At 47.6% G+C, this 14,794-nt stretch overlaps 1 protein-coding gene across 3 annotated transcripts in view; it reads right to left on the reverse strand.

Annotated features, from left to right (window-relative positions):
• The window catches only part of PARP4 (poly(ADP-ribose) polymerase family member 4), a 1,988,214-nt gene that overhangs the window by 531,142 nt on the left and 1,442,278 nt on the right, over positions 1–14,794 (reverse strand). For 2 of the 3 annotated variants that reach the window (XM_086935217.1, XM_086935219.1), the window contains one exon: positions 13,072–13,128. In XM_086935217.1, coding sequence (XP_086791343.1) covers positions 13,072–13,128 — 57 coding nt within the window. Of the gene's footprint in view, positions 1–13,014; positions 13,129–14,794 lie in introns of all 3 variants that reach the window. The other variant, XM_086935220.1, reaches the window with a different exon arrangement.

Consider the following 14,794-nt stretch of genomic DNA (forward strand, 5'->3'; position numbering starts at 1 on the left):
TCCACCTCATTGATCGTGATTCTCGGGGTTTCAACTGGGGTGATAAGATTGTTACAGAAATTTTCATTAGGCTCTCCAGTTGGATCAAAAATCCCTGTGAAGTGTAGCACCCAGCTGTCTTCGCTTACTTGGGCAGTAAGGACTGGAAATTCTTCCTTTTGAAGGAATGGGCTGTTGATAGTGGTCCAGAACAGCTTGCTGTCCCGGAGGGCTGCAGCTTTATTCAGATCTTCCCAGGCCAGTTCTCTAAGTTCTTGTTTCCTGAGTTTCAATTCGTTTTTATAATTAGCCCTCAGGAGTATAACTGCTTCCCTATCTCTGGGATTAGTGGAAAGAGCAAGCTTAAGGGCTTTTAACGCCCTAGTGCACGCCTGATTAAACCAACCCAGTGTTTCCCGTTTAATTGGGGCCTTCTTGGTGGTGAGGGTTTGCTTGATTATGGTGCCCAATTTCTCGAAGTTATTTATGGAATATTCAGGTGGGGCATCGGTTTCAAGACAGCAAAGTATCACATTTAGGCCAGCTTTCACAACACTATGGTGTAATGTCTCGGATTTTTCCCCACACCACTTAATGCGTATCCCATTTGGCCTGCATGGGATAATGTCATCGACAACCCTACCAGAAAATACCTTCCTAGTAATCTCACAGAGGATGGACATAGTTAGTGCGTTGTGGTCACTCAGTCCAAGGTCCAGGATATGCGGGACCGTACAATGCGGAACTATCCGGGTGGAGATGAGCAAAAAATCAATAATAGAAACAGTATTTCTCCCCGTAAAAGTAGGGGCCAAATTACCCTCGTTGTCAGGGGCATGTTGGTGGATGGACACGTCATACTTTAACATCAAGTTGTTAAGGGAAGTACCATAGGGGGAGTGTAGAAAATGTAATAAATACTCCCCATTATCCCCACCATATCCACATGCAGTTGTATAAGAGAGAGGGCAAGTCTTGATGTTAAAATCTCCCCCCCAAATTATATCATAGGATATGGCAGATTTACAGAGAATTGAATCTATAACAGTTTCAAGTTCATCCACAACAGTGGTACTGGAAGGGTCAAAGATGTTATTATAGTGGTTGATCAATAGAATATTTCTATCCCTGCTAACCATTATTTCCAGTATCTGCGAATGGGACCCCACTAAATGGCTTTCTCTAACATGGATAGGGAGGTGTACAGATAGTAGAATCAATAATCCGCCTTTAGCCCTCCCCATAACAGACTCCACAGCATTACTATTGTAGGAAACAAAACCATCAAAGTGGATATCTTCCACTGACCACGTTTCTTGCAGGCACAAAATGTCAAAGTCCCTGATAAGCTCCCTCCAACCCAGGGCTGAAACTTTTTGCCGCCACCCTGCGATATTCCAACTCGCCATTGAATATCCTTTTGGCCTAGGGGCCTGTACTGTATCGGTGGGGATAGCTGTGATGGGAAAGGTTGTATTGCCCCCATCGGTGGGAGCCCGCACCAAATCAGTGGGGATAACTGTGATGGACGAAGTTGCAGGGTCCACATCGGTGGGAGTTTGTACCATATCAATGGGGGTATCTACGGTGGAAGGAGTTACATGACCCACATCGGAAAGAACCATCACATGGGGTACAGGAAGACCCGCCCTCAGGACAATAGGTGGAATAGATGTCGGGTTGGGGGCGCTTTCCATGCATTGGGTCGTTGGTTTAACAGTAGATGGGACTTCAATGTTTACTGGGGCAGGAGTCGGCTCTGGGGGAGAGGAACCAGGGTGTAGTCAGTCAACTCCCTCCAGGCCTTCTAGGCAACCATAGCGGTTATAATCCATAAAGGCGTGGAATTGGGGCTCGTATTGGGGTTGTCTAGGTGGTCTGGTATCGTAAGGTCGCTGCCTGCCCCTACGTTCCACAACAGTCCAGTCCCCTCTTCTCGATTGGTGGTGATTGTTGGTTGGTGGGAAGAAGTGGGAAACTGGAAGGGTCTGGATGGTGGAGTCGAAGGATCTGTTGAAGCCTGCACATATATGGGATACCGTACGGGGATCTCTAAAGCTAACGGTTATGCAGTCTCCATTGATATTTTTTGGAGTCCTACCTATCCAGGGAACCCTCCTGACCATGATGATTTCATTGTGTAAATGGGTCGGGAGGGGTCTATTCCAATTAAGCCATTTGATTATCTTGCTTTTTAGGAAACTAAAAGTTTCTGTCTCCCCATTTTCTAATGGAGGTACTCCAGCTAGGATGACTGTGAACCGGTTAGCCTCTGGTGGAAGATCAGGCCGTCTAGGTCTAGGAGTATTGTATACCTTGGCCGGGGATCCCTGATTTGCCCCATCCGTGTGAGCTGGGGGATTAGATTGACTGGGTTGATGACTCGCCACATGCTCAGCGATTGTATTGCTAGGCAAGGAGAGGGTCGGTATACTATTATTTGATGGGGGAATGGTAGGTTGGTTCGGATTTGAAGGTAGAAGGACCAGAGGTGGTGGGACAGTGGGCGGGGTGATTTGACTTTGGAGATTACTAAAAGTAGCTAGAATAGAGGCAGTGGTTTTCTCTATGTTGGATATTCTAGAATTTAACCTATCCAGTTTTGCCTCTAGTGGTGAAATAATTGATTTGAGTAAAGCCACAGCCCACTCCATAGATACCTCACTACCCGGGGGGGTGACATCATGGGGGTTGGTAATCGGGGGTGGCTCGCCCCGCATTTTAGCTGATTTTACAGACCTTCCCATTTTAGTTTCTTTTTTATTATACACTCTTTTCCGTTTCTTAATTGCCCATTCTCTCTCCCCTTGACTCTTAGTTTGGATAATGCTCTCTTCAAGGTGGGACAAAAGAGAAACATTACCGCTTTCGGGGACATAGTTAATGTCTGCGACAGTCTCAATTGTGGTAGCCAAAGTGCCAGGGTCTTCTCTTGGCGGGGGTGTTGCCTCCAAGATGGCAGATTGATCACTATTTCTGTTGGGTGTTTTGGCATTGGCAAGAGGCCCTATGGAAGAACGTTTAAGGGAAATAATTTCAGTTGATAGAGGTTTTTCCAGGATGACAATCTCCTTGTCTATGATATTGTTAGCCCTTATGAGAAATTTCTCCATACCTCCTGCGGTTGAGAGACTTCCAGTTAGAGATGATTTAATCCTGGTTTCTCTTCCAGCCATGGCCCCCGATAGGAAGGGAGGGACCTACCCAGGTTAGAGGGGTAGTCCGGTCCGGTCACTCCTGGTCACGAACGGGCACAAACGGGCCCGCTCTTGGCCCGGTCTTCGCCCGCTTCTCCGTCCGCGCGCGTCCCGCGTTCGCGTTCAGGGCGGGATTAAAATAGAGAAGGAGAGGAGGGGGCGGGAAGAGGAACCAGGTGCGCGCGGTGGACGGCGCAAGCACTGCTGGACCTCGCAGTCCCGCTCCCCTCTGTAGGCGCCGTCTGTGACACTCCCCCAGGCGAGGTGACCGAGCCGAAACGCTCCCAGGTCACAAAGATGGTCTGTTAGGGGTCTCCGCTGTTGATACTGCCCCCAGTATGGCCACAAGCACAATCCAGAAATTGCACGCTTCACGAGCGGCTCCCGCGCCAGCGGGGGCCGCGAGGAGTTTTGTAGCGTCCAGGAAGGTCAGAGGGAGGAGGGGGTGGGAAGAGGAACCAGGTGCGCGCGGTGGACGGCGCAAGCACTGCTGGACCTCGCAGTCCCGCTCCCCTCTGCAGGCGCCGTCTGTGACACTCCCCCAGGCGAGGTGACCGAGCCGAAACGCTCCCAGGTCACAAAGATGGTCTGTTAGGGGTCTCCGCTGTTGATACTGCCCCCAGTATGGCCACAAGCACAATCCAGAAATTGCACGCTTCACAGGAGCCCCTGCACTAGGCTTGGCCCAAGTTCCTAGTAGGACGTCCCTAAGTGCCTAATTAAAGAGCAAAAGGATTTCAGAGGCGGAAACACCAGGTTGAAGCACTTCAGTCCGGAAATTAGTCCTGACCTGAACTGAAGGCAGTTCCAGTCCAAGGACCTCAGCTGCCCTCTTAACCAACATAGCATAGGACGCCCTCTCCTCCGTAGCCACTGTAGGTGGAGAGGGCATGCCAGAGTCTGGGGAAGTATCCAAACCACTGGCTTCCCCAAGTTACCCATAGCAGTCCATTGTCTCCTCAGAGACATCCTGGTTCTCTAAAGGGCCTTCAGACTCCTCCCATTCCTCTCCTGAGCCTAGGATGTCCATAAAGTACTCAGCCGCCGGCACTGACTTCGGGTTCGACACCGGGGAAGGTTGCAGAGCCTGGGGGCTCACCAACGGGGTCGATCCGCTCAAATACGCAGCGTATGGCCTCGTAAAAATCCTTAATTTAAGCGGGAATCGCTCCGGCTCCCTATAATGGAGGGAGGAGTGAAGTCGACTCTGGATCCACAGAACCGTGCCTAGAGCGTTGGTGCTCCTTACCTCATTCGACGACGGACACCAGTTGAGGTGAAGTCGAAGTCCGCTTGGACAACTTCTTTTTGTGCCTCTTCCCTGAGTCTCCAGATGACCTCGAATAGGAGGAAGACGACTTGGGGCTCCGAGAGCGATCCCGCAGCATCATTTTCTTCTAATGGGATCGTGACCTCCTCGGAGTCTCGCTCAACCGTGTTGAATGCCGGGCCAGAAGCAACGTCAATGCCCACTCCCACAAGGTCTTGGGAGCCATCCCCCGGCAATCTGGACACAACTTTGAATCGTGGTCGCATTCAAGACACCACAAACAGACGCGGTGGGGATTGGTAACCGACATTGTGCGGGAACAAGTCCCACACAGTTTAAAACCTGTCTTTCTATCAAACATACCTTGCACACAAAGTCATCAAAAATTTCGACAAAGGTCAAGAAAAAAGCCTGCCAAAAAGCAGCAGAGGGGTAGCTCTTCCCAGATCGGCACTTAACTGGCGCAGAATTTTTTTTAATGACATCCACGCGCCCGGAGCGCGCCTATATAGGCACTGTGATGTCATAACTGACGCTACCGATGTCACTGATGACATGCAGAGCCGAATGGAGCCACCCGATGTCGCTCGCAAGTGGTATTTTTCAGCAAAAGTTTCCGGATCCAGCCTGACGCCTGGGAAATTCAAAGGTAAGGAATCTGCAGCTAGGAGTCTCTGTTAGATTAAAGTGATTTGAACTGAACTGTATGCACCAATGTTGACGTCCGATTCGCCTCGACAGTGTTTTCTTTTGCACCCCCTGGCCTAATTAGTCTCAGCAAAACTTACAAAGAGATCATCATGTACCTAAAGGTCTCCTGAGTGGTTAGTGTAGAAACTCAAAGCTTCCTTAGGGTCAAGTTAATGAAGGCTCTCCTCCTCTCTTCAGGAGTACGGAGAAGCAAAAAATACCAGCAGGGTGATTGAATGACCAACATGAAATGGCGACAGCACCATTGGCAGGAAGGCAGCTCAAGTCCTCAACACCAAATCATCTTGAAAGGGGTTTAGTGAAATTGCACCAGGACGCCTGCAGTTCACTCACAGTGCGCAAAAGTAATAGCAATATAAAAGACAGTCCTCATAAATCATAATTAGCAACTGTGCATAGCCTCAAACGTAGAGTACAATAGGAACGCGAGGACCAGATTTAGGTACCCTTATTGCATGACAAATGGCTATAAACAAAACATGTGGGTCACGTCTTACAGAAAACACGTCAAAACTGCTTATTTAAAAAAAGAGAGTAGATCTGGGAAACATAAAAAGGCTGAAATTGTTAACTAGTAACCCTTGGCTGTGGCCAGTGCAAAGCCATGCTGAGCCAACAACATTAGAAAGTCTGGCCTATGTGGTGCAATATGACAGGTGGCCACATGGTGTTGTCTGTAAGGACTGCACCAGGATCTCCTTGACTGTCACAAAGGCTTTCAAGAACAGCAGATTGCACAAGTTCCAAGAGCTTGATATGGAGCTAACTCTGCGCTGGAAACCAAAGGCCTCTGATCTTCCCCTCTCCCAAAAGACCCTTCAAATCCAGCACCAACATGTCTGCTACCAATGTGAAGCCTGAATGGCAAATAATGAGTGACCTGTTGCAGGTCAGATTAGTACTCATCTACTTGAACAGAAGATCCTGAGAAATGTCCTGCAAGATCGGGATGGAGTTGGTGAGGCAGCCATGGTGCTGGGCCCACTGCAACCTGAAGCTCCACTGCAGGGCCCGCATGCCCCATCTGGAGTTGGAGTAATGGAGACGTGCAAGGCTAGGAACTCAAGGAACCAAAGAAAAAACAGAATCATATCATTAATGTCCAGGAATAACTGCAGCGATCAAAAGGCAATGACCATCACCATGTCCAGGATAGCCCCTATGAAGGAAATTCTCTGGATTGGTGTCAGGTAGATCTTTGGGTCACTAACGGAAAAGTACAGGGATGACAGAAGGGCAATTGTCATGTGGAGGTGGTTTGCGACTGTGGCAAGCCCACCTTCAGCAGACAGTACGGGAATTCATGTGCCCTGAACTACCAAAGATGAGCTATAACTACCATTCTCACTTTCGGGAACAATAAAGGGGCTGCGGTAAGGCTGAAGTACAACACCACAAACTGGAGGTACTGGCTGTGGAACTAGAGGATGGGTTCATGGAAATGTGGATCCTGCAAGTCAAGGAACACCATCCAGTCTCTAGGATCCACTACATGAAACAAGGGTACTGTTGGTGAGCACCTTCAGATTAAAGGGCAAGTTCAGGACCTCTTGTAGTCAGAGACGGGCCTGTGGGACGCCACAGTCATACATTAAAATTCAGTGTACCACATACAGACATTCAGGAATTCAGCAGGAGAACACACCTGTTTTCCATGCAGGGGACATTTCCATCCCAACACCTAGCATCACAGCAATGGTGACAAAGAGAGCCCAGAAGGATGCACTGCACCATTTACTATGTCTGCCCCATCTCAAGATCTCTTTAAGTTTAGATACAAACTAAAGACATGAAAGGGGAATAACTCCCCTAAGAAGTAGTGTGGCTCACTGGTTAGAGGCGGCAGACCCGAGAGCAGAGGACGGCCCGGGACCAGGGTTCGATTCCCGGCGCGGCAGGTTTCTGGACCAGGGTCAGCGGACTCGATAATTCTCTCGCCTCGGTGCCCACTCTGATCAGCGATCACACTCGGCAACTCTGGGCATTAGCTTGCCTCATCTTCACTAACGGCCCCACCAGACCGCCGGGGATGCCTGGTCTCACCCTGGAGATACCCATTAAGGGACCATCTCTCAGGGAAGCCAGGAAGGGTTTCGCAGCGGTCGAAGCGCCTTGGGACCCTACGGGTAAGTAGTGCGCTATATAAATGCCAATACATTTACAATACATTTACATTTAAGATGGGAGACCTATTTGTAAGTATTAAGTACTTATCATTAGTGGGTATGTGAAGCTTTGGTGTATCCAACACCCAGTTTCCAGTACAACTACATTGAGGCAAGCTACAAATGAAGAGTAGCTAGGCGTCTGATATGCTAGAAGCCATATTTCTCCTGGTAGACTATTTTTGCCTAGCAGACAGAGAATATTTTGAAACTAAGGAGCTATACAAAATGTGCAGGGGTGGGTCGCTTTCAATAAAGGTACACTGGGAGATTGACTGACAAGGACAGAATGAGACAAAGTGTGTTTACAGATGAATTGCAGTGCAGCAATAGGTTCAAGCTAACCCAATTATTTCAGCACACCCTAGGGTTATCACCGTACCATAAGAAAAATACTGGCTGTTTGTTCACATTTTAAGATTATGCAAAGACCCAGACATGATACATAAAAAGAATGAAGTTGTCTGCATTCATTTTAACATGGCTTTTCTGTCTTTATTTACTTTAATCACGGTCATGGATCATTAGGGTAGTAACACATTTTAAAGTGTTTTCTTCTTATATTTACTGTTTAAAGTAAGTACCTATAAGGAGAAAAAATAAGTTATTTTACTTATTTTTTGTACTGGCAGGGACATTAAAAATACTGGTCATGCCAGTATAATACCAATCAGGTGGTAACCCTAGCACACCTACAAAATGATGGTTTGGAACTGACCAAAAATATCTGAAAAAGTAACACTGATAGGCTAGGAAAGTCCTTGGCCATGGACTGCACACTTGATCTTAAATCCGGTTTGCTGTGTTAAACCAATGACCCTTGAGAAAATAAAGTCATGAAAAGATTGATGGTTCTGGTCCTGGTACCGACCTAAAGCTGTATAACAAAGATGAAGTAATTCCTCTGGGATAGCTAAAAGGACAGCAGTCACAGGTAAATGCATAAAATACATTTAGCCACAGTAAAACAGTCCTAACAAAATAATGGTACAGAAATAGTAAATTACTGGCCAGAGGGGTTGACTATAGTATATACAGTAGTCACTGCCATGACAACGTGGCCGCATCCAGGGCATATACCATTTAAATACATGGCCAGTGTTAGGGTGCAACAGTTGTAGTTTTGCCTTCAGACACTCGAAGGGATATGTACAGGGTCCTTATGTGTAGGTAGGACTTGAGTGGGTGCCAGGATGATATAGTTTTGCAATAGGTGAATCTTCAATTTGCGCCTGAAGAAGGAGGGAGGGGCGCTGCAGATATGCATATGGAAGATTTTCCGGATTTTCCAGGTTTCAATGCAAATTTATGGACTCTGTTTCAGGTTCTGGGTGCAGCTAGAATGTTTCCCCCCTCTCCAAGAGCACAACAAGTGGAATGGGTGGCAATGTTTAATTTTGCCTTGCAGGTATATTGGGGCAGAGCCTTCCTGGCAACTGTAGGTCAGGCAGAGGACCTTACAATTGGTTATTTTCTAAACAGAGGGGCACTGGTGGCTTTTTAGATAAATTCTGGTATTCCTTATAATTTCCTTTACAGTCTGAATCGGCCCTCATTACTTTAAGGAAGCTGTTGTGATCCTATCTGCTTAATAGATAGGGCACAGCATACAGGTTTCTTCCAATTTATCTAGTACCATGAAATTACAGTGTACGAGCAATTCATAAATGACCATTAACATAAAATAACAACACCACAGCATGGGTTTCTAGAATAAAGTATAGTTTCATATGGAAGACTGTACCCTTTAGCGTGAATCCTATCTGTGACTTATGGCTGACAGAAGGACCTCAAGTTAATCGCTGATTTCTTAACTGGATTTCATAAAAATAGTTTGGGAGATAAAGGCAGGTGGGAGCCATAGTTGGACTATTGTGAGAGGTAGTGTTAGGGCCCTGAACAAGAATTTCTGTTTTTGACCTGTTAACTTTGAGATCGTTGTAATCCATTCAGATTTCAATGTACCTCAATTGGCTATTAACAGCTTCAAATTGTTTTGTCTCTTTTGATATTTTTCTAGTTAGCATAACTGGGTTCTGGTCTGTGTACTGCTTTGACGCTTAAGGCCATTGTTCCTTTCAAGCCCTAAATGGTCAAAATTATGTGTATGACATGGTTAAATGTCAATAATTTACAGGACTGTTACATTGCTCCCCTTTATATACAATTCTCCTTCTTTTGTAATGTTTTATCTTAGAATACCAAATTGAAAATATGATTTTAAAAAATGCCTTCCCTAGATGAAAGCCAGGTTATTTTTCTATTTCTATTTTTCTATTTAGGGGGTTTTGTAAAGCGCTTGGTGACGCACAGCGGCGTGTCCCCGAGCTGAGGAGCAGATACTTACTGGAACCTACAGAAGCGGAATACCCTACTGTACGAATAGTGCAGTTTTAAGCTTGGCTCTAAAGATTAGTTCTGATGGTTCTAGTCGCAATGCCATGGGTAGTTTGTTCCATCTAGAAGCTGCAAGGTACCTAAAGGATCTTCCGCCCATCCGTGCTCTAGACACCTTGGGGATAGCCAGGAGTCCTGAGCCGGAAGATCTCAGGGAGCGGGACGGCTCGTAAGACGTCAGCAGTCCTTTCAAAGGGAGAGGAGACCTCCCATTGATGATCCGATGGCACGTGCATAGTGCTTTGAATTCTACCCTGCTTCTGATAGAGAGCCAATGCAAACACCGGAGGGCCGCTGAGGATGCGGCTCTTCTGGGTAGTCTAAGCACTAGTCGGGCAGCGGCATTCTGTAAGACCTGTAGGCGGCTCAAATTCTTCTCCAAGGTCCCTAAATAGAGAAGATTGCCATAGTCCATCTTTGATGTAACTAGTGCATGCACCAGGGTTTGACGGGCTCTCACAGGTAAAAACTTCAATGCCTTCCTGAGACTTTTGAGGGTCCCAAAGCATGATCCGACCACTCGATTGATCTGGGGGCCAAAGGACAGGTCAGTATCAAACCAGATGCCCAAGTTCTTTGCTTTCTGGCACGGGATGGGTGTTGGACCTAGGCAAGACGGCCACCATGCCGACGTCCACGCCGATTGGCATCCCCCCACGACCAGCACCTCGGTCTTGCCTCCGTTGAGCTTGAGAAAATTGGCGGACATCCAGGCAGCTAGATCTTGCATACAAGCTCTGAAGATGTCCGCCGAAAGACCGGGTGCACGCGACAGGGAGATGACCAACTGCGTGTCGTCGGCATACGACACCATTTGGAGGCCGTGACTCTCTACTAAGGTGGCAATCGGGGCAACATAAAGATTAAAAAGTGTTGGACTCAGGGACGAGCCCTGCGGCACCCCCTGGTCCAAAGAGATTCGCTCAGAGTAATGGTCACCATGCCTCACTTGGAAGCCTCGGCCTGCAAGAAATGAATAAATCCATTTCAGCGCTGCCCCTCTCACCCCACCTTTTTTCAGACACTGTAGCAAGATGGAGTGTGCTACAGTGTCGAACGCCGCGCTGAGGTCTAAGAGGATCAAAGCCATGGTTTGTCCCTCGTCAGCACCTTGCCTGAGGGTTTCGGTAGCCCTGAGAAGGGCAGACTCCGTAGAATGACGGGGCCGAAACCCGAATTGGGTAGGGTGAAGAAGGTTGCTTTCCTCCACATATTTCATTAGCTGTTTGTTTACAACCTTCTCCGCTACCTTAGAGAAATAAGGCAGCAGAGAAATGGGGCGTAGATTGTCCAGCTTCTCAAAGCTAATGTTGGGCTTCTTGCGGAGGGGAAGCACCACAGCCTGTTTCCAATCCTCAGGTATAGGACTAGATCGGAAGGAGACATCTAGCAAGTGCCTGATGTAGGGTTCAAGTGTCTCCAGACTGTCACTCAACCTTTTTGGGGATGCGGGATCTCGAGGGGAGCCAGATTTAACAGATCTGCACATTTTAACTAAATCCTCCGGTAAGGGGATAGTAAAATTGAGTAGCAGATTTTGATCGGCTTCATCTCCTATTGGGTCTGCAGGCTCTTCCGCTACAGGTGGTATATCGGGAAAAGCAGAATAAATCTTAGACACTTTGTCTCCAAAGTAGTTGGCAATGCGATTGCATGCTGCTACTGAGTGGTCTTCAACTTGAGTAGAGGTTTTTGGGGTGGCTAGGGACTTATATATGCTGAACAGTTCCCTGGCAGATTTCTCTGCCCCGTGGATTCTGTCTGCATAGTATGTGGCTTTCTCTATCCGGATTTTGTTATGATAGGAACGTCTCTTAGTGAGATAGGCCTCTTTCATCCGGTCATCATATGCCACTCTCCATTGTCTCTCTGCTCGTTTACAGTCCCTTTTGGCGCAGTGCAGCGCCTCGCTGAACCAGGGAGCAGTTCTTTCTCTGTGGACACCTTTGGTTGACCGGCCCAATGGGGCTGTGCAGTCCAGAGCAGCCGTGATGCGGTCATTGAGCAATTTATTTGCCGTTGTCACGTCGTTGCCTCCTGGGGGCCCTTCCGCGGTAAGAGCCTTATTAAACTCTAGCAGGGAGAATCTTGCCCACCTACTTCGAGGGTAGTTGAGAGGGGTGGGAGCTATAGCTTTATGCTTGGGCAAGTGAATAACGAATGGAACAAAAAAGTGATCTGTCCAGGGCAGGGGCACTGGGGGAGCAACTAAGACATCCTCCCAATTGGCAAATATAGGGTCTAGCAGATGCCCACGATTATGTGTTGGAAGCTGCCCCTTTAGCTCTAGCTGTAGGGTGTGGAGTTCTTCCCGGAACTCCACCGCTCCTTTGTCTAGTGAGTCTTCCCGGTGTGTGTTTAAGTCTCCCAACAATAGAAACTTGTTCCTCCTTATCGCTGTTTCTGTGACACACTCTAAAAGATTGCCTTTAAATCTGGACATAGGTCCTGGTTGGCGATAAACTAGCAGACCCTTTACAGTCATGCTCCCGTCGATTGCTATGGTGAAAACACCCGCCTCACACCCTGCCAGATTAACTGGTTCTAGTTTGCAGGCCCATTGCTGTTTAAAGGCGATCGCAATTCCGCCTCCTCTGCCTACCGGTCTATCCAGGCGCACCATCTGATAGTCATCTGGTAAGGCCTGAATGATATCGGGATCAGAGTTGGCATCAAGCCAAGTTTCTGTAATAAACAGCAGATCAGGATGTTTATCAATGAGACGGTCATATACGTCGTGTTTATGACAGCTAAGCGACCTCAAATTAATGAGGCCGCAGGACAGCGAGGAGTTGCTAGCCCTGATGTCTGCTAGCGCTGTGCTGAAGCGGAATTGGCAGTGACTACACCCTTCATTCTCCCCTACCCTTACGCTGTGGTGGCCAGGAGTGCACACAATAGAGGAAAAACTTACTAATTCACTCCTGCTCCAGGTGAGTCTGCAATCCGGGCCAGGGGTTGGGGCCCTGGGCCGCGTCCGGTCGCGGACGGGCGCAGACGGGCTTGGCTTAGGCGCGGCTTCGGCGCGCCCGCTGCGCCAGCCCGCTGCGCCGTCTGGCCGGGAGACACATTATATATGGTGTGAGGAGGGTGGGAGGGCGGCGCGACTAGAGCGCACCCCCAGCCCTACCTAAATGCATATATTATAAGGATAAGAATGTGATGCCTCATTAGTGTGCTCCTGATTTTTCTACTCGTTCAACAGAAGATGCTAAACTACAGAATTGTGTTCATGGGTGGCCAGATGTAGTATGATGATACTGACAAGATTTACTCCCACTTAGTGCATCTGTACTGCAGAGGGTACTAACAACATTATAATGAGATCATGTTTCATAAAGCTGATACCAACCTCAAGAAGGTCTGAGTCGTCTTCTACCATTAGAAAGTCGTCATGGGGAGCAATACACTGTAGGAGAAATATGTTGACAATTAATACATTTCAAAATGATACTATTAAAAAGACCAGGTCATTTTTTTTTCTAATGCAAGTTTTACTTTTGAATACAAATTATTTAACAGAAATGTGAATATCATTTAATAGGTAGCACCCCTATATGTTTGTTGTAGAGGTAATTTTGCCATAAGCATCTCCAGACTCTTTGGTCTACTTCAATCAATTTGTTTGCCAAACCAACCTTGTAGAAAGGTGTCTCTATACATTGCACCAAAATGATGTACACTGTGCAGAGATTACATGCGACCCTTATTGGTTTACATGGCTTGCCTTAACAATCCCAAAGTGCTCTAATTTTAGGTAGTGTAGTCGAGAAGCTTTACATTTATCAGAGGGGAGTGTTGGGCATTTGCTGAACACATGGAGTCAATAAATGAGACACACTCAATGAAGAAATTTGAGACAAATTAGATAGCTTGGATTTTTCAATTAATTTAGACACCAAGATTATTGGATTCGGGTAGATACTTTTCGACTTTTAGAAATACAGTAACTAAAGCTTTCAAATGTTAGGAATGGGCCTTCGAACACAGTAATGGTATCATATGGGAAAAACATACACTGCATAGTTATACCTGCAAATTACATTACTGACAGGATCATTCTTTTGGACTTAAGGAAAGTAGGGGTTAAAGTCCAAGAAAACACCAGCAATTAAATATTACGTCCTGTGGGGAATGCAAGTGCAGAGGTGCTGTTGGCAGTGGTAGCTTCGAAAGCTACAAGATAAAGTCAATGAGCAAAAGTACCTGTAAGAAAAAGATTGCAAGTGGGGACTGGGGGACCAGTCCAGCCTGGCAGAACCCAAGGGGGGGCTCAACTCTTGAGGGTCTCAGGACCACAGAGACACACTGTTGGTTTACTTGAGCCTGGGCTGGGGGGCTCGGGTACAGAGGTGTTTTGTCAAGCGGGTCGATGAGTTAGAGGCTCTCATGGTTCTTGGAGCACGAGCAGAAGAGGGAAAACACAGCAGGGCCACTCTCGGTGCGGAGCTGGTCTCTCTCGAAGTCCCTTGACATGCAGGTAAGTTCTGGCGGGGTGGTGTTCTGATAGAACACAAATAAGCCTTGGTGCTTGCAACTCGCTCCAATACCCTGGGTATTGGTGCAGAGAGGCTCTCGGAAGACTCAGTGACCTCTTCCTACTGAGATGCTCCCTCGGTGGAACCGATGGTCGGCAAAATGGTGGACCAGGCAGCTGTGGTCAGTACATGTAGTCTGCAGGGAATTGGCTCCTCCACTTCAAGGGAGATGCTGGCTGGCTGGCAAAGTGCTGGCAGGCCTCCAAGTCTTTAGAAGAATGCACAGCTGTAGAACAAGTTGGGTTTTTATGAATGTCGGGATAGCAGCAGCCGGGCAGGGTTGCCCATCTAAGGGGTGTGACTAGTCTGGCGTTGCAACATGCCTAATGCTAATTTCCCGCCTGTCCTGGTGCCATTCTCTAGGTCTGGAGGAAGTCGGGGTCACATATCAAACGCGGCAGGGACTTTGAAGCCTTTGGACTTGATATGCTAAATCACTAACCATCCTAATGGAGAAGGCATTGTTTCTGACCACTGATAGCACAGGCTCTCACCTGCAGGGGGTCAGAAACTTATCTGTGTTGGCAGGCTGGAAGA

The sequence above is a fragment of the Lissotriton vulgaris genome, chromosome 8, assembly GCF_964263255.1.
Source record: "Lissotriton vulgaris chromosome 8, aLisVul1.2, whole genome shotgun sequence".
NCBI lineage: Eukaryota > Metazoa > Chordata > Amphibia > Caudata > Salamandridae > Lissotriton > Lissotriton vulgaris.